General features: G+C 44.3%; 1 protein-coding gene across 2 annotated transcripts in view; it reads left to right on the top strand.

Annotated features, from left to right (window-relative positions):
- The first annotated feature begins 2,670 nt into the window (after nucleotides 1–2,670).
- Nucleotides 2,671–20,516, top strand: part of TMEM212 (transmembrane protein 212) — a 59,953-nt gene continuing 42,107 nt past the window's right edge. The window contains exons 1-4 of one of the 2 annotated variants that reach the window (XM_081008323.1): nucleotides 2,671–2,862; nucleotides 6,100–6,159; nucleotides 7,696–8,019; nucleotides 9,425–10,246. In XM_081008323.1, coding sequence (XP_080864449.1) covers nucleotides 2,698–2,862; nucleotides 6,100–6,159; nucleotides 7,696–8,019; nucleotides 9,425–9,457 — 582 coding nt within the window. In that variant the 5' untranslated portion in view covers nucleotides 2,671–2,697 and the 3' untranslated portion in view covers nucleotides 9,458–10,246. Of the gene's footprint in view, nucleotides 2,863–6,099; nucleotides 6,160–7,695; nucleotides 8,020–9,424; nucleotides 10,247–20,516 lie in introns of those variants that run through there. The other variant, XM_081008322.1, reaches the window with a different exon arrangement.

The raw sequence follows: 20,516 nt of genomic DNA, 5'->3' as shown, positions 1-20,516 counted from the left end.
GGTCCAAACATCCTGATTCTATTAATGTTACGATTTCAATTTTCATTTGGAATTTGTGTTAACCCTTATTTGAACCAAGCTGGAATGATAGTATTTCTGATGGTGCTCTGCTGCCTGAGGAGCTTTTTAATCATCACCTAAATGACGTATTTGGGGGGGGGGGGCGGGTTGCATTTGCAGTTCGAAAACAAAACCGGATTTTACAAAAACACTTCGAACGCAACCCATCTAGGTATTAGCAGAGTGACTGGGGTAAAGCAGAGGGAGTGCGGGGAGAAAAGAAACTGATAATACTTCCCTGAGGTAAACTGAACAAAAACAGCATATAACACGCGGAGGAATAAACCAAAAGGTTTTTCTTTCTTAGGTCAGGCCTACGCAGGAAGAAAACTAGTTCAGAACCACTCCCCAACCCCAAATCCTCCAGCTGTTAAATCTCAACTGTCTTCCTCACTGACAGCTAATTCCCAACTGACCAGAACTTCATGCCAATAGTCTGCTGTCAGACAGACCAATAGCAGAATTACCCCCAAGTTACAGACTAGATAGTCCTTGCTGTTGTACTTCCAACACTAGACCCACCTTGAGCTGCCCATGGGGGAAGGAGGGGTCCCTAATCTGGAATGCGGCAGCTAGACTGGTGACTGGGGGGCGGCCGCCGAGACCACATAACACCAGTCTTGAAAGACCTACATTGGCTCCCAGTACGTTTCCGAGCACAATTCAAAGTGTTGGTGTTGACCTTTAAAGCCCTAAACGGCCTCGGCCCAGTATACCTAAAGGAGCATCTCCACCCCCATCGCTCTGCCCAGACGCTGAGGTCCAACGCCGAGGGCCTTCTGGCTGTTCCCTCATGGCAAGAAGCGAGGTTACAGGGAACTAGGCAGAGGGCCTTCTTGGTAGTGGCACCCACCCTGTGGAACGCCTCCCATCAGATATCAAAGAGATAAACAACTACCTAACAGTTAGAGGACATCTGAAGTTCAGGGAAGTTTTTAATGTGTTTTTAATCTTTGTTGGCAGCCACCCAGAGTGGCTAGGGAAACCCAGCCAGATGGGCAGGGTACAAATAATAAATTACTACTACCACTACTACTACAACTAAACACGTCCCTATTTCTACTTCCCAGCAGACCTCAAGTATGCATATGATAATGCGAGGGTCTTCCACACCTCGTGTGTGAAGAAGCTTTTCTGTACTGCACTTAACCCCACATGGATGCATTCAGCAGCTTCCTTGCCTCCAGATCCCTGTGTGCATGGATAACCTGAAAGGGGAGCGTGGCATTGAATATTCTGTGAAGGGGAAAGAGAAGCCTCACTTTCATTGAATTATCTGGCAGCAAAAACATCCTGGCTGAAGGTCAGTGGAAAGGGACAACACCATACCCTCCAACACTTCTCCAAATAAAATAGGGATGTCCTATTCAGTGCTTTTTCCCCCCTGGGGGTACGCAAGGGTACACATACCCCTAAACATTTTGTGAATCTAAGTTTGGCCTCATTGAGGGGCAGTATTTCAATATGAGTAGGAAAATGAGAGTACCCGTAAATATTTTTTTTTAGGGGGGAAAGCACTGGTTCTATTTAATAATAATAATAATAATAATAATAATAATAATAATAATACAGTGGTACCTAGGGTTAAGGGACGCGGGTGGCGCTGTGGGTTAAACCACAGAGCCTAGGACTTGTGGATCAGAAGGTCGGTGGTTCAAATCCCCGTGACGGGGTGAGTTCCTGTTGCTCGGTCCCAGCTCCTGCCAACCTAGCCGGCTTAGTCATGCTGGCCACATGACCTGGAAGCTGTACGCCGGCTCCCTCGGCTGGTAAAGCGAGATGAGCGCCGCAATCCTAGAGTCGGCCACGACTGGACCTAATGGTCAGGGGTCCCTTTACCTTTACTTTTTACCTCGGGTTACATACGCTTCAGGTTACATACGCTTCAGGTTACAGACTCTGCTAACCCAGAAATAGTACCTCGAGTTAAGAACTTTGCTTCAGGATGAGAACAGAAATCGTGCAGCAGCGGCAGCAGAAGGCCCCATTAGCTAAAGTGGTGCTTCAGGTTAAGAACAGTTTCAGGTTAAGAGCGGACCTCCGGAACGAATTAAGTATGTAACCAGAGGTACCACTGTAATAATAATACTCCCATCTGATTGGGTTGCCCAGCCACTCTGGGTGGCTTCCAACATATAATGTTTAAAACATTAAACATTTAAAAACTTCCCTACACAGGGCTGCCTTCAGATGTCTTCTAAAGGTTGTATAGTTACTTATCTCCTTGGCTCAGGGGTCACATAACTCCTTACCCTCCAACAGTTCTCTGGTGAAAATCAGGCTGTCCTAAGGAAAATCAGGACATTCTGGGAACAAATCAGAAACCAGGGCTGCTTCTGTAAATCCAGGATGGTCCCTGGAAAATAGGGACACTTGAAGGGTCTGCTACACTCTCTGTGGGAATCCCACCCACAGGCACAAAGTTGAGTCCGAGGGATGGATCACATTCTTTATAGGGTGTACTAAGAGGCTTTGCTGTCTGAATCTTTTTCAGTGCCTTGGGCGTGTTTCATTCAAGAAAGCAAACAACGGGAAAGTATCGTGACTACTGTCTCCAAGACAGTATGTGGTGTGTCCAGGCTCCTATTGCAAAACCTTGGTGCGAGCAGAGAGCAGGCACAGAGCGAGAAGCTCATAATGAACGCAGGCTGCCTTTTTGTGGTGACTGGAAGAATGCTGATTTCCTTTGGGATTCTAAGCATCGTCTCTGGAATTATCGCCTTCTTCCCTGTTTTTTCCTATAAACCGTGGTTTGCCGGATGGAGCGTTCGCATTGCTTCTCCCATCTGGAGCGGAGCTTTGGTAGGCAGAACTGAATTATATCTAAATTTATATAGCTGTACGACTGGGAAGGGACGCGGGTGATGCTGTGAGTTAAACCACGGAGCCTAGGACTTGCCGATCAGAAGGTCGGCGGTTCAAATCCCCACGACGGGGTGAGCTCCCATTGCTCAGTCCCTGCTCCTGCCAACCTAGCAGTTCGAAAGCACATCAAAGTGCAAGTAGATAAATAGGTACCACTCTGGCGGGAAGGTAAACGGCGTTTCCGTGCGCTGCTCTGGTTCGCCAGAAGCGGCTTAGTCATGCTGGCCACATGACCTGGAAGCTGTACGCCAGCTCCCTTGGCCAGTAAAGCGAGATGAGCGCCGCAACCCCAGAGTCGGTCACGACTGGACCTAATGGTCAGGGGTCCCTTTACCTTTACCTGTGACTGGGAAACGATAGTAATGTTGCTGCTGATCTGCTGACATATAATCTGGAACCTTGTAAGGTTCTGGAATTTCAAGAATGGGTGAAAGAAATCCTTGCTGAATGTAATCTACATGGCTAGTAGCCATTGATAGGCCTCTATCACAAGATGAGGCACATACACACAATTTGAATGGCTAAGTCCATGAACCTTGGGGGGGGCTGGCCCCCTCAAATATTTTATTGGGGGCGAAGGGAGCTCGGTCCCCCATGAGTTGGCTCCTATGTGAGAGAGGGTGAATGCACATACAGACATCTCCCCTGAATTTTCCATATCGATTTGAAATATCCCACCCAATCACCAGCTTCTGGTCTATACTTCTATGTTACACTGCTTTGACGCAATGTTGGATCCCTCCTCTCCCTTTGTGTTTAGAGATGAAAACAAAATGTTAGGGCTGGCTCGAGGGGAGAAAAAGCAACAACATTATCTGTAAACAAGTGCAGTTTTGCGAAGTTTGGGAGAGGAAACAAGATCGCTGGGCAACGCATTTGCAGCAAAGTTGAAATTGATCATCTAATAGCTGAAACTCCCCGGCTGGAGTTGGCCTAGTTCTGAGGATGAACTAATCCCTCCTGGCTTTCTTTCTCTCTGTTCCCTCCACCACATGTGTAAATTGAGGGAGTCTCGCTTGGAAAAGCAGATGGGAAAAGAGGTTTGGCCACTCTTGCCTCCTACATTGGCTCGTCCCAGTGTTCTTACGTTGCTGTGTTATTTGTTCTGGCTAAAACCCCTCTTGGACCCTGTGCAACCTTTCTTCCTCTCTTTCTGCCTGATGAATTTTGCCAACCTTTCCCGTGACTCCAGATTAGCCTTCCCCAACCTGGTGCCCTCCAGATGTTTTGGTCTACAGCATCCATCAGCCCCAGCCAGCACAGTTTCTCCAGATGTTTCTGCTTTCGTTCCTGGGAACTCTCTACAGTAGTACATGGTGCCAAGACCTCAATTTCAGGCTCCTTTTGCCTAAGAACTCTGTTCAAACTTCTGTTCTCAGAGGGTAGGGCTGGGGAAGTTGTGCTCCAGCCTGGGTGTTATGGAGTTCCACAGGGGTCTGCATTGCCCTTACATACTTTATTTATTAAATTTATATCCTGCCCTTCATCCCAAGAGAGTTCAGGGGGAGAGGGCAAGCAACAAGCAATACTACAGTAAAATTGTTTTTAAAGCATATTTAATATGCTTTAAAATTCCACTGCAGATTCCACTTTAAGATTCCACTGCAGATGCAGTGGAAAAGGCTTCTTGAAAGAGGAAACTGTTTGAAACTGTTGGGGAATTTCATCCAAAGGCTTGGGCTGCAGCAGCGGGGGGGGGGGGGGGGGGAGAATCAGTCAATTTTCGTTCTTTCGGTTTCTCATTTTTCCAGTCTTAAACTCTGTTCTCTGCATTTCTGCAGCAATTCGTGGTTTGTTTGCTTTACGAAAAAATGCTCGCAAAGATTCTTCAACCATTTTGGTGCAAATTTCTTTTCCTAAACATATTTTTGTACACAATTTAAGCAAACATAAGTATTTTTGCAAGCAATTTCTCCTAAAGTAATGCATTTTTCATATGCTGTTTCCACTAGCATGTTCACTTTAAATATATATCTATATATATATATCTATATATATATCTATATATCTATATCTATATCTATATCTATATATCTATCTATATATATATATATAGATATATATAGATATCTTCTGTCATACAATTCAAGAGAGAAAGAGAAATAATCCATAACAGAAAAGAAACATTAAATCACTATACAATATCCCGAAAGAAAAAACCATAAACAAAATAAAACAAACTCACCACCCTGTTTAGCTTCCCTCCACCGCTACTGGGCTTCTCTAGAACCAATTTTACCTTTATCATTGCATTCTGATTGTTTTTATTTTCTCTATATACCTATACCAGTATATCTCTTTGATAGATTATTGTTTTGATGCATTTACATTTTTAGTCTAAGCATATTAGCATGTCTTTTTTAGAGCAGTATTTTGTCATATAGTCATCAAAGCACTGCCATTCATTTTTTAGTTTTTGATTTGACTCCTGTCGTATAGATGCTGTTAATTTAGCCAATTTTAAATATTCATTTAATTTGAGAATCCATTCCTCCTTGGTAGGTAGTTCTTTAGCTTTCCATTTAGATGCTATTACTATCCTAGCTGTGGTGGTCGCATATAAGAAAATTCTTTTTTTCGATTTTGGTATTTCTTTTCCTAATAGGCCCAGTAAGTAAGCCTCTGGTTTTCTCGTTAATGGGATTTTAAGCATTTTTTTCAACTCATCATGTATTTCTCCCCAAGCATGTTCACTTTCTATGCACATTATCCACTAATATATGCATTTTTATAAACATTATTTGGCTGGAGAATTACTCCCTTAAACAGGATCTATCTGTCCTATAGTAGTAACCTAAAGAAGGGCTTTCTTAAAATCTGGGAATGCAGGAAACTTTTGCCCAACATGGGGCTCAAACCCACAACCTTGAGATTAAGAGCCTAATGCTTTGCCAACTGAGCTATCCTCTATGCCAGTTTTTTATGCATAGGATTACTCCCTTAAACAGGATCTATCTGTCCTATAGTAGTAACCTAAAGAAGGGCTTTCTTAAAAATAGAATTTGCCATCGGCTTCTGGCTTTGCATGCTTCACATAGTGGGTTTGTTTCCTTGCATTGCGATTTCTTTCTTCTAAAGGAGTCTGTTTTGCAAAGTCCTTTGGAGAGAACAAAGGCCTATTAAACATTACTAACTTTATTATGTGTAACCATATGTTTCCCCCTCTGTCTACAGGCTGTTATTGCAGGTGTACTCCTTGCTGTGGCTGAAAAACAATGGACCCAGAGATACCTGGTAAATTTATGTGGTTATTCTATACAGTGCCACATTCTAGGCAGAAGGCAGGCAGAGTTAATCCAGGCATAGGCTCTCAAGAGGAAGAAAAGGCACACAGCTGTAGCCTTAAGCTACAGATCAGATAAAGAGTACAAGGTTTAAAGCAGGCACACTTTAAAACATTCTACCAGATTTACAAGACTGAGCAGGATCCAGAGATATTTCCTGACTTGAAAGAAGGGAATGTTGTTAGAATCAATAAAATCCATCAAACTAGTGGAACCTTCTTCTTCTTTTTAATTATTTTTCAGTTTCCTTGATATATGGAAAGTGCATAAATAATAACCCCATCTCGCAAAATGATCCTTATGGGATTTTTGCAGGTTTGGGTACATCTCTTTTTCTGCCATAACAAAAGGTGGTGGCTGTTTTGAAGAAAGAGATTATACTTTAGCCCCATAAACACTGCAAATGTTGTTGGGGATTTTTTGCACTGCTACCCTCCCCTGCCATTTATTGTTAATGTTTATTGATTGGATTTAATTAGTATTGCTGTCACAGAGGCTTTTTAGTATCCTTTTTTCTTTAATAAGCTGCCTTCAGGAAGCAGACTGGGGCAGCCTTCCTCTGAGACTCTGGTTAAGTTAGAGGAGTCAATACAGAAGGCTGTGTACGCACCACAACTTTCAAAGCGCATACCAAGCACATTTTCCTTCTTCAAAGAATTCTAGGCACTAGAGTTTACTAAGGATTTCTGGGAATTGTGAGGGGGTAAACCGCAGTACCCGGAATTCTTTGAGGGCGGCATTGTGATTCAAACGTGCTTTAAAACTATAGTCTGGACACAGTCTAAGAGAGATGGGTTGCTTAACTGAGCATTATATTGTTCTAGGATCGCAGTAAAACTGCTGTGAAGGAGTCCGGGTTTGTAGGGGGGGAAGGTTAGGGCAGATTCACACCATTCCTCTAAAGCATGGGTAGGCAAACTGTTAAGTTGTGGGTGAACCTATCAGACGAAACAGCGATTCTTCAAACAGCTCTTGTTTATTCACAGGCCAGAACAGAACTGAACTGAAGGGTTCAGCCAGCCTGCTTATATAGAGCTCCACTAGAACGCAACAGTAACCATTTTCTGTAACTATCCAATCACTGAACGTCACTTTTGATCCCTTATTTGCATATGCAGACCTGAGTGAAAACTATCTACAGTATCCTCCTGCTGGCCCAGGGTGAGAACTTCAGTACATAACACAAACCAAGGAGGCTGGATCCGGCCCAATAGCCTTGTAAATCCGGTCTGTGGACGGTCTGGGAATCAGCGTGTTTTTACATGAGTAGAATGTGTCCTTTTATTTAAAATGCATCTCTGATTTATTTGTGGGGCATAGGAATTTGTTCATATTCCCCCCAAAAAATATAGTCCAGCCCCCCACAAGGTCTGAGGGACAGTGGACCGGTCCCCTGCTGAAAAAGTTTGCTGACCCCTGCTCTAAAGCACCTAATATATCTCTGCCATTAGCCAGATAAGACAAGATGCTTCTCTTTCCATTCCAGTGGGAAGCCGCTTTCACCTTTAGCATCTTGAACATCATCAGCTCTCCGGTTCAAGGTGCCATCGCCCTTGCATCCCTCCTTCATGGACCTTATTGCTACTACTCTTTCGCCGGAGTTTCGGGTATGAACTACCTCGGTTATGCAGTCCTTTTGCCCTTTCCTTATGGCAAGTTTGCTTCCGTGTGCAAGGACCCCGCAGGCTACGAGTGGTACCACCTGGCGCTGCAGATACTAGACATTTGCTCCAGTCTTGCCATGCTCTCTGCATCGTTGGCCATTGTGATCAAACTCACAGCAAGACTGCTCCAGTTTGGACACTTAAATGTGAGTATTACTCAGTGGCAGGGAAGTAATGATTAAGAGCAGCATATAAGTATTCTTATTTGTCTGTTTCGTTTATTCCATTTAATGCCCATCTTTTATTTCATTGCATTGCACTGCACAATTCAAAGTGTTGGTGTTGACCTTTAAAGCCCTAAACGGCCTCAGCCCAGTATACCTGAAGGAGCGTCTCCACCCCAGTCGTTCTGCCCGGACATTGAGGTCCAGTGCCGAGGGCCTTCTGGTGGTTCCATCACTGCAAGAAGTGAGGTTACAGGGAACCAGGCAGAGGGCCTTCTTGGTAGTGGCGCCCGCCTTGTGGAAGGCCCTCCCATCAGATGTCAAGGAAATACAGTGGTGCCTCGCAAGACGAAATTAATCCGTTCCGCGAGTCTCTTTGTCTTGCGGTTTCTTCGTCTTGCAAAGCACGGCTATTAGCGGCTTAGCGGCTATTAGCGGCTTAGCGGCTATTAACGGCTTAACGGCTTAGCGGCTTAGCGGCTATTAACGGCTTAGCGGCTTTAAGAAAAAGGAAACAAACTCGCAAGAACTCACAAGATGTTTTGTCTTGCGAAGCAAGCCCATAGGGAAATTCGTCTTGCGGAATGACTCAAAAAACGGAAAACTCTTTCGTCTAGCGAGTTTTTCGTCTTGCGAGGCATTTGTCTTGCGGGGCACCACTGTAAACAACCACCTGACTTTTAGAAGACATCTGAAGGCAGCCCTGTTCAGGGAAGGTTTTAATGTGTGACATTTTAATGTATTTTTAATCTTTGTTGGAAGCCACCCAGAGTGGCTGGGGAAACCCAGTCAGTTGGATGGGGTACAAATAATAAATTACTATTACTATTACTGCATTGCATTTATATCCCAATGAAGGCAGCCCTGTTTAGGGAAGCTTTTAATGTTTGACGCACTATTGTATTTTAATATTTTGTTGTCAGCCGCCCAGAGTGGTTGGGGAAACCCAGCCAGATGGGTGGGGTATAAATAATAATAATAATAATAATAATAATAATAATAATAATTTCTTTATGGAGCTTTTGGTTTCCCCCTTTCCACACAACAACCCTTTGAGGTAGGCTAGGCTGAGAAGCAGTGATTGGCCCAAGGTCATCCAGTAATCTTCATGGTGGAGCAAGGATTTGAACCCTGGCCTCGAAGGAGCTCAAGGTGGCAGGCCCCTTCTTTGTTTTCTCCTCACAACAACCGTGCCAAGTAGGTTTAGGCTGAGAGACTGTGACAGGCCCAATGTCAAGCAGTGGTCAGTCAGGTTCTGGCCCAACACACTAACCACTACATTACACTGGAAGTTGTTTTGTTTGGATTTTATCCTGGTCTTTGGGCCCGCAAAAAATTATGACCCATCATACCAGGACTGCCCACTAACGGTGTATCATCTCCATAGGGAGAAGTCAACAAGCAAAGACAACTGGGCTGAACTGCCATGACACGTGGGTTTCAGGCCGCATTTATACTCTGGTGGACATAAGGGGCTGCCAGCATTAGAAGCAGTAAGGCATCATTCTTGGTGTTTGCTGTCTTGTGTGGCGATTTCTCTCCTACGGGGTTGGACTATCCCCTGAAAGCTAAAGGATTCCTAGGCTTCAAATTTACATTGCCGACCCAAGCTTCCTATTGCTTCCCACTGACCTGGAAGGACTATAAACAGGACATGAAATAAAGAGTTGGAAGGGACCACGAGGATCATTCTAGTCCAATCCTCTGCAATGCAGAATTTTTTTCACCCAATGTGGGGCTCAAACCTACGACTTTGAGATGAAAAGTCTCATGCTTGACAGTGGATCTCAAGTTGTGAAGGGCTGATCTAATGTTACCGGAACTGAATCGTCTTTGGTTGGCTGTTAGTATGCAAACGCCTTAACAGCTTGGGACCAGTTTGCACATAATTATTGTTCCACAGTTGTACGAAATAAATATTTTAGCAGCAGCTACACTGTGGAACTCCCTGGCCTTTGATACCAGCCTTTGCTGTTCTCTTTCCAGTACTTGCTTAGAAACTTTTTTGTTTAGGCAAGCTGATCTAATTATGTAGAAGTTACATGGGTTTCAGTCTGTTTTTAGTTCATTGCTGATTTTAACTGGGGTTATTTTAATATTTGAAAATACCAGTTTTTCACGGTCTTCCGCTGATAATTTTAACAGTGTGGGTTTTTTGGAGGGGTTTTGTAAACTGCTTCGATGTTTTATTACAATCAAGTGGTGTATAATTTTTGTTTAAAAAATAAAATAGAAATAAACATGGGGTCCGGTGTGCTGAGACTACTTCTGCTAAAATGTGCCTCAGTTTAACTGTATCTTTTGTGTGTGTGATGATGACCGGCTTTTGGCAAATTAATCTGACTAACTGACAGACCCCCTCTGCTGCCAGATCCTCAAGATTGTGCTCTTGGATGTCCTTATTAAATAGGAAAACAGAGCAAAACACTATTGCTTCCATTTATCTGGGGCATGTGGAGGAAGAAAAGCTTGACGAGGACACTTTTGAGTTAAAGAGATGGGCGTTTGGAAGCGAGGACGGGAAATATGCAGTGCAGAAAAGCAGACAGCTGTTTATATCTCCCAGGGGCCTTATTTATATTGTTCCTAAATTTTCTGTCCTCTCCGGTCTCATCAGAGGACCTCAGCTGACACTTTGCCATTGCCAGGGTCACTGGTTTCTCCTCTGGTCCCCCTTTTCCTGCTCCCTGCTCCAGCTGCAGGATTAACCCTCTGCCTCTCCCGTTGTCGGCCATGCAATGTGAACCCCTGCGGCCGCTGCTCCTGCCCTTGAAGCCAAGCGCTGGGCTTAAGTGCCTTGAAAGGCAGGATACTCCATCTCTCACATGACTGAGCATCTGATTGCCAAACAGCCTGTGACGAGATGAGGCGCTCAGGAGCTCGAGAACTTAACTGCAGCAGATGGTCTGCACTGCGGCTCCTATCTGCCCTGTCAGCTGGTTGGGGGCTGATCTGGATCCGGACAGTGCCGGGTTCACTAGAGGGGGTGTGATGCTGCTGAAACAGTGAGCTGCTGTTGCTTACTGGAAGGGAGATGAGGAAGTGAGGCGAGGCGGTGCAAATGCATCAGTGCAGCCAATCCAACTGCTGCTTAGCTGGAGGGAGAGGGGTGTTTGCACCACCCCTCTCCCTCCAGCTAAGCAGCAGCAATGCATCCGCTGGGCAGCTAGCACAGCAACTGCTGCACAACCTCTGGGAATTGCTTGGGGCTATGTATCCCAGCATCCTCCGCAGAAAAATTACAATATTAACTTCTATTGCTGCAGTGTGGGGAGGTCTCTTCCAGATGTTAATTGCTTCATTTTGGAAGCAGGGGTGCTGGGGGATGTCGTCCCAGCCCCTTCCCCATGCGGAAACAGAAACTTGAAGTGTCCGTCACAGCCTTTCTGCTGTTGCAATCCCATACCCTAAATATCCCTATTTATATCTGAGGAATGTTGGAGGGTACTCTAGTCTCGACCTGCCAGCCTTGAGATCTTCCTGGGCACACCCCATCTCCTGAACTGCATCTCAGGAGACCTGTTCATCCCACCCCTAAGTGCAAGCTGCCATGGTCAGTGTCTTATGGATGAGCCAGGATCAGATCTCTTTCTGCTGTTGGGTGCAACAAGGGTTAAAGCAGCCGCTGTGTAGCGAATGCCACTGAATTGAGTTAACGCACATGGCAACTCGACACCAAGATGCCAGGGCAAAGGTCAACACTGGGCTCTCTGGAGCATGTTAGTGACCTGGCGCTGTCTCGGCTTGCAGGGGGAAATCAACACAGTAATGAAGGTTTTGCACTCCACTTGACCTCTTGCTGAAGCCCTTGCTCAAGCTGTCTAGAGTGATGGACTCAAAAATCTGAGTGCATCTGCTCCACCTTTTCCAGCTCAGGGTGCAAGATGAGTTGCTCCAAAACCCATCTTTACGCTCCAGAGGGTCAACAATGTGCTTGCATTGTGGTGGCTCAGGCAAGAGAGAAAACGGAGCCATTTACGATAGATTTAATAATATATTAGCGAAGAAGCGAGACACTTTCACGGGGCCCTGCTTATGAGTGTTTGAAGGCTAAACTACATGATAGGCATTTTGCTACAGCTCAACATGTGCATGCTTTTGGGGGTTTTTAGTCAATAAAAAAGATTGAGGGGGCCCAAGCAGTCTCGGCCCCCTGGAGCTGGCGCCTGGGACATGGACCCATTGTTTGCCATCACCAGTTCCCAGGCTCCTGTTGCTTCCTACCTCCCTTCTCAGTTGGCCAGTGATCTTACCCTCCAACGTTTCTCCGATGAATATAGGGGCATCCAGTGCTATTTTTCTAGAAAAAGAGGTGGCAGAACTCACCATGAACACCTCCCTTGTTCTCTTCAAATGGCAATGGTGCCCACCAGAGAGGTGCTGTAACGGAGTTCCAGCTAAAATAAAGCCTTGGAGATGTCCTATTCCATACCCTCCAACATTTCTCCAATTAAAATAGGGGTGTGCTAAGGAAAATCAGGACATTCCGGGATCAGATCAGATTCTATGACCTACACCTGTGTGTTCTCGTTCCTCTGAGTTTTTAAAGGTCAGATTTTCTGAGCTCAGGAAAAAAGGAAGCTGGGGAGAGGGCAAAATGAGAAGGGAATGTTTTGTTTACAGTGCCATGCATATGCACCGGAATAGCCTCCTCACTGATCTATGATTGCCAGAGTTCCCTGGCAAGAAAGGGGTCGGTTGTTAAATCATCCTGTACACCCTCTGAGAGGGATATGGGTATCATAAACAGTCTCAGCACCTGTAAATAGGTGAGTTCCTCTGCCTTGATCTTATTCTGTTTCCCATCACCCACTCCATGAGGGTTGGCGAACCTCCTGCATCTGATTTCATGCCGCTCTTGGCCTAATTTCATGCAAATGGGGAAAGTCCAGGTGGGAGAAAAAGATGACAAGAGTGGGAAAATTCTGCAACAAGCCAATACAGAGGGAGCAATGAGAAGATGTGGGAAAGCTCTCTGAAAGCGATCAATTCACACTTCTGGTGAGGAGTGGAAAATGTAGTTGGGGTGGAAAGCTGAAATGGATGGAGTGATGGGAAATTATCAGATCAGACCTGTGGCAAAAGTGATCTGTCTCCAGATAGTCTGGTGCGGAGAGGGGGGAGAGTGAAGGAGTGGTGCCCCCCCATACCTCGGGTTACATACACTTCAGATTACATACGCTTCAGGTTACACACTCCGCTAACCCAGAAATAGTGCTTCAGGTTAAGAACTTTGCTTCAGGATAAGAACAGAAATCGGGCTCCGGCAGCGCGGCGGCAGCAGGAGGCCCCATTAGCTAAAGTGGTGGTTCAGGTTAAGAACAATTTCAGGTTAAGAACGGACCTCCGGAACGAATTAAGTACGTTACTCGAGGTACCACTGTATTTGGTTCTGCTCCTCACACACAGAGAGAGATTACCCTTGAGCAGAAAACAGGTTTCTTATACTCTGTACAGTTTTCCAAGGATGAAAATTATCATCATACTAATATGCATATGGGAAATTACTTTAAAAGACAGACTTGATTATCTCTGAGGGAGTCCAGCACACCCAATGGCTGCAGCGTCTTGCAAATTAATCTGCACAGAGGTGGGGGGGGGGGATGACTGCACAACAAACTCGTAAATCCCTCACCAATTCGAGGTTCCCTTGGAAGGTGCTCTCAGCTTCCACACAAGGCAAGAGACGCGTCAGAATGCGTTGTAAAATGTACCTGCTCTACCCAAGGGTCGCTTTCGAAAAACCAAAATAACAATAGGCCAACAGCATGCAGATGACACTGACCCCAAAAAATGTGTCTGTGAAAAGCAGCGAGTGAACTTTTACGGCCTTGTGCGTATACACCCTTAGAAACAGGGTGAGGTGCAGCTGGTGTGTGTACCTTTCAAAAGCAGGCTGTTCCCCCTTCTTCTTTTTCACCTGTCAACCACATGCTGCAAGTACAGTTTAATCTAAATATATGGCTCTGACCTTTTCAAGATCACAAGCTGTTGCTGCGCAAAGATCAAAGCTTCTGGAGTTTTGAAGTGGCGGGGCGTCTCGTTTCTATTGTTTGTCCAAGCTAACGCACCTCTGTTGTGCACGCCGAGACAGTTCACACACCTATGGCAGCCCCCTAGGTGAGCATCCCACCCTCTGGGGATGCATGCGTGCGCCTTTTGTGTGTGGCGGGTGTGTGTGTTGCATGTCTAAAGTCTGACCGGGAGGCCTAATCCGGCCCTCCGGTTGGTTTAATCCGGCCCCTGTGACATTATATTGTCCTGGGGTAAAATCCTAAAAAAAGCTCAACAACTTCAGTCGGCCCTCACACATGTTCACTTCGACAAATCTGGCCCTCTTTGAAAAAAGTTTGGGCACCCCTGTCTTACATGGTCTGGGTATTCTCCAAACATTTGTGAGCTGCCAAAATTGTGCAACCGTCATAATACGTCATAATAATTCAATAATTCAATATGTCATAATAATTCAAGAGGGTCAAAGGTAGAATGGGAATAAGGTGTGGTGAGGGTGGTTTAGTTGCAACTGGGGTTGTTATGCCTTTAACTCCAGCAACCAATAAAGAAAAGTTAAACAGTTTAACAACGTATTTCCTTTCAGTGATTGTACTGAGCAGGATTCAAGGGTTTGCCCTGAGAGGCATCTTATCGATATTTAAAATAAGTTATTTTTCTTAATAAGCAGCTAAAGGCAACAGGCATGGTGCTTTCCCAGTTTATCCTCACAACACCCCTGTGAGGTAGACTAGGCAGAGAGTGTGCGACTGGCCCAAGGTCACCCAGCAAACGTCATGTGTGAAGGGACAGCTCCTGATCCTAAGGGGGAAGTGGTTTTTTCTATAAGCATTTGCACTTCACGCCTATTCCTTTGCCACATATATTGGATTGACAGAATCATGACCCGTGTTTGTTTGTTTTTAGAAAGGATTCAGCAGCATTTGCACCAGCAAATAATGGATTTTAGGTAAGGGCTTTGAAGATAATGAGAAAAGTATCCACATGAGGACAATGTGAGGCTACCTCTTTATCCCTACCAACAAATGTTTGCTGTCCGGGCGATAAAGCCCACCTGAGCCTTCTGTAAATGTATGTCCCTGCTCCATTTAAATTCCATTTGCTTCTTCAGTGACGTCTCGGAGCACAACAACTGATCCCCCCCCCTCGATTATTTTACTACCTAAAAGAGTTCCAAAGGAGAAGCGGTGTTGTCCACTGTTTCGACAATACACACTCAAAAATGTGCATAAGACTGCAATTTAGGTATTTTGGGTGGGGGGTCGGGGATTCAATTCATTTTGCATTTAAAGCTGAAATCTGAATTTTCTGAAGCAACGTGGGAACAGAAACACAGACAAATTCGCACTTATCTGAATTTTATGGTGCAGTTCTCCAACCAAAATGAAAACATTAAATGGCCTAAAATATTAAATGACGTAAATTGGGCTTTTTTATTATTCCTCTGGTCTTGTTAGCTAATCTCCACCAACCTCTCTCCAATGACTACTAGTATCTTTTGTCCATGAACAAGCATTCGTTTTTGTCCTATGTTGGCGAACGCTGAAACATTAATCCTGCAGGCCAGAGATAGTAATAACCTAAAAAACAGCAACACCATCCTTATTAAAGACCCTCATTCAACCTTTTCCCTCTCTGAGACACCTGCTAATGATTTATTATTGACAAACTAGTTCCTGCCTTGACTCAACATCAAACTTTCCTTCAACAGCCCGTCCGTCGCAAGAATTTGTTCATCTGCTCTCATCTTTTGCCTGCAGGGCGACTGAGTTTAAAGTTGAACCACATGAAAGAAGGTAGCATTTATCAGCATTTACGGTGATATATACGCACGCATATATGTCTAATATGTCCCCCCCCCAAAAATGCAATTTTTGTGTAGCTTGTCTGATACTTAACTGACAGCTAAGAACCTAAGAACAATTCTGTATGCGTGCAATGTGGGGAGGTGGGGGGGCAGTGGAAATGCGCGAAAAAGATAATCATACAATGAAGTCATCAACGCTGGGGGGAGGTGGAATTCCTTCACAATGATCAAAGGTTTTTAAGGCTGTCTGCTAATGGCAACACTTTCCTAAAACAAAACAGAAAAATCCCTTTGAAGAAGACAACAGCTGAGGGAAGAAGAAGGCTCCAGTGAATGTGGTTCTTATAATATGCAGCTGCAGTCAGGGAGGGGGGCAGGGGAGGAGGAAGGGAGAAGCAGCAGCAAGCATGGCGTACCCTGGAAATATCAAAGCTTTCGCCGGGCGTTGTGGGTAAGCCTGATCCAATTCTACAGAAAGGTGCTTGCAATTAAGGTGACTTCATTCCACCAAAAATAACCTCTAGTCATAGACTCCGTATGCCAGCTGTTTTAGAGATCAAAAGGAAACACAGCTGAATCACGTCTTGCGCTTTTTGAAATACAAGAAACAGGGGGTAAAGGTGGGGACATTTAGATGGCTGACTTTAGCCAAGTTTTACTCGTGTCCCTGTTTCAGTTGGGAACAGGGGGAGTTGTGTGGGGAGGAAGCCTTGATAATAAAGAAACTCTTCATTGCTTAAGAGCACCGTCTGGTAGTTCCAAAAGGACTCTTTGGCATCAGGTCCGGTAGATAAATGTTTATCTTGGCGCCGTGAGATGGATCTGTAATTTTAAGGCCTAACGGCTTGATCACCCAGATCAAGAATTCAGGGCGCCATACCACATGGAAACTATGGGGAAGCTCATGGCAATTTCCCCCTTTTTGTTTGCTTACTGTAACGTGTGAAGGCCTGTCAAGCAGCAACATAAACTCTCCGTGTGCTTTCGGCTCCTTCAAATGGCCTGCTTATTGATTATTTTTATAATGATTACATTTGTATCCCACCTTCTGTCCAAGGAGGTCAAGTCTGTGTTCACGATTTCCCCCCTCTTTTGTTGTCACAACAACCGTGCGAGGTGGGGTGGCCTACAAAATTGTGACTGGCCCAGGGCCATGCAGTGAGCTTTCTGGTTGTGGGGATTTGAACCCTGGTCTCTCAGGTCCTAGTCCAATTCTCTAACCACTATACTACACAGCTCTACACCACACTGCTTATTGATCCTGACAGGCTTACACAAAGCTTATGTGGATGTAAGATTATATCCTGTCCTTATTGAACATTCCTTCTTCATTTGTTTACAGGAAGGTTACACCACAAGGAGCCTTCTGCTTGTAGGGTGTTTATACATCTTCCCGTTAATCATTTACTTATTCCACACTGGTCAATGTATTTGCCTATCACTTCCCTAACCACAAAAAGGGGGTTTCTTTTCTTTTTTTTGAAAAAAAAGATTTGTTGCGCTACAGCAGCAGACAGCTTTAATCCACAATAATTGCACAAACCTCAATTTCTCGGTACGCACTTGAATTTCTTTGGCAAAATACTGAAAGTCTGGAGGCACCCGTTCAGTTTTTCAAACCCACGAGAGCATTCCTTTTTTGTTCCCCTGGTTCTCTTTCCAAAGTTGATACTGTATACTTCCTCAAAAGCGTAGATTACCACGCTAAATAATACTCATCATCATCAAACCTTTTATTGGCATCACATACAAACATCCAAAACAAATCAATACAGAATTACCACATTCGGTACTGAAAACGCTAATAAAATGGCTCCATATTTAGGGGCCATTGGAGACAAATGGTTACGGTCTGACTGTGAGCGTTCAGAGGATACCTCATGTTGGAACCTCCAAGTATCCCTATTTACAGTCCCGGATTTACAGAAGGTGTCCCAATTTCTGATTTGATCTCAGAACATTGTGCTTTCCCTTAGGATGTCCATATTTTCATTAGAGAAATGTTGGGATGCCCACATTTTCATCAGAGAAATGTTGAGGTGTCCCTGTTTTCGTCAGAGAAATGGTGGCAGATATGGAAAAGGGATTCAGAATAAGAAGGACTGTTATCTGATCAATCGAGCAATTACTCTGTTCATTCCTTTGGCCGTGGGGTGGACAGACCTCATGCTTGTGGGATCTATTTGGTCTTTTACGGGACTTCGTAGCCCATCAAATGAAGTCCAATGCAAAATGGCGACTCCAGGGTTGAGCCAATGACCCGCTGGACCCCATGCACCATCCATGGGGGGAAGGCTGTGGCTTAGTAGTAGAGCGTCTGCCCTGCATTTATCAGGTAGGGCTGGGAAGAACTTCTCATGCGGTGACATCTACTTGAGAGGTGTGTGTAAATGAATGATTCTGCTTTGTTTTGATGCAAGGCTTTTCGTAGAACCATGAATGACCTCAAAGGAATCTCGTTTTTCTGCAAACCTTTTCAGTCTGGGTAGGAAATGTAAGTTCTGTTTTTGCATATTACCCTCTCCGGCTAAAAGCACAGATAATTAAGATGCATGAGAAGTCATAAATGTAATGAAATATCACTGTCAAATGCCTAAAATTGGAGGAGGTTCCTTGGCAAGCAATCTGCTCGGGATGGGAGAAGCAGATAGGCGGAGAATTATATTTACTTACTTAAGGCTAGCAAAAATATCAGGTTTCACTTGTAAACATGCAGAAATACCTTCAGGTGTTGAAAGGTTCTCACAGAATGATAGTTAAATAAACAGCTTGTAAAAATAATAGCAATAATGAAATAAGCCAGGAATTAAACAGCCTGGGGGTGGTCGGCGGGCCCTTTTCACAAATTCACCACGAAACATTCAGATAAATAGGTTGTCTCTCTTGATTCCAGAGTGGGAAAGGGGTCTTTCCCATTTTAATGAGCCTGCAGGGAAATCAGACAATTATAGTTCATCAAGAACTTGTCAGCATTATTTTCTGCTTTAATTGGCATGTGTTACTATCAGACTATCAGAGAACACATTGCTACTGACAAGAGTTTTCCAGAAATGGCCCCTGGGGTTAAAATAAGCAACACAAATCCTCAAAGCTTAAATTTCCACAGAAATTCCACCATGTTTTGGTCTCTCTCCTAGAGCTACGGTTCAGTCGCTAACCTCTGACATGAAATTCCGATTAAAGAGAAGAAATGTCCAAGGTTTAGCAATGTCTTTTTTTCCTCTCTCCCACCTCTAATTTAAAGAAGATAAACTGAACTAGCCTTGCAGTTTAACTTTATTGTCTTGTTTTCTGTGTGTTACGCTTTGGGCTAATTTATAATTATTTGGCATCTACAAATGAGCAACGACCTCTTGTTTTCTTTTCTCTGAGCGGAAAGGTCAATTTATGTTAGGTCAACACACTCCTTTACGTACACACTGTGCCTTTAAGGCACATTCGAAACACATTTCCCCCCTCAGAGAATTCTGCGCACTGTAGTTTGCCCCTCACAGAATCACAGTTCCCAGCAGCCCTTAACAAACTACAGTACCCAGAATTCTTTGAGGGGGGAAATGTGCTTTGAATGTGCTTTAAAGTTATGATGTGTACACAGCGCCCAAAATGTGCAAGCCATAAGAGAAGCCATGAAACATACTGCATAACCTTTATGTCCGCAGTAATCTGTCTCAGGGGGCTCTGTTGAGAGGATAACATGAAGACCCTGTGTGGAAAATAATAATAAATTAAGGCCACCATGTGAGGTATGCAGCAACAATTGTGCTCACATGATTTCATCCTGATAAAGATTTGGGAGGCAAGCATGATAGGAATTCTAAAGTCAAAGTAATGGTTGGAACACATTACATTAAGTGGGCAATCTATTAACACTTGTATAAAACTATTTCCAAAAGTGAAAACCAGGACACCACAAAATTGAAGACCCGGAAGTTGTTGAGGTTTTTTTTAAATACAAAAATGCCAAAACAACCCACAATTTTTCGATTGACTTGCCAGGACAAAGCGCAACCTTTCGGAAAGGTTACCAGATATTCTGGTAATGTCTGGAAAAGGATATTACAGCCTGCCTAGGAATATTTTCACAGAGTCTCAGTATTTGGGCTCTTAATTATATTAGGTTAGCAGAAAACAACAGAAGTATTTAGAAAATTTGTTAATTGTCAGTTTATTTTTGTTACTGTACACATATACATCTGCCCAGGTGTAGCTAACATGGTATGGACTACAACTCCCATCAGCCCTGGGCAGCTTGGCTAATGGTCATGGGTGATGGAAGTTGTAGTCCACAACATCCTGAGAGACCCATTTTGGCTATTCCTAATATAGAGACACATGCAGATATATTAAACAGAGTACCGTAGCCTCCAAAACAGTCTTTTTGCCGTACATTTGGCCAGGGTGCTTACCACTGAATGAAGGCCTGCAGGAAGCCACGATTTGACACGATGGGTTGGTTGTTTCGGTTAATAATAATAATAATAGAAATAGTAATATTTTACTATTCTCAGCAAAGTTAATCTACGCCAGCCTTTCTCAAACTTGGGTCCCCAGATGTTTTTGGTCAGGGATGATGGGAGTTGTAGGCCAAAAACATCTGGGGACCCAAGGTTGAGAAAGGTTGATCTACGCCCTAAGGGTTCATCTATAAATGTGTGGCAGC

Source organism: Podarcis pityusensis, assembly GCF_964106645.2.
Source record: "Podarcis pityusensis genome assembly, chromosome: 5".
Classification (NCBI taxonomy): domain Eukaryota; kingdom Metazoa; phylum Chordata; class Lepidosauria; order Squamata; family Lacertidae; genus Podarcis; species Podarcis pityusensis.
Note: the sequence above shows the minus strand (reverse complement) of the source record. Positions and strands in the feature narration are given on the sequence as shown.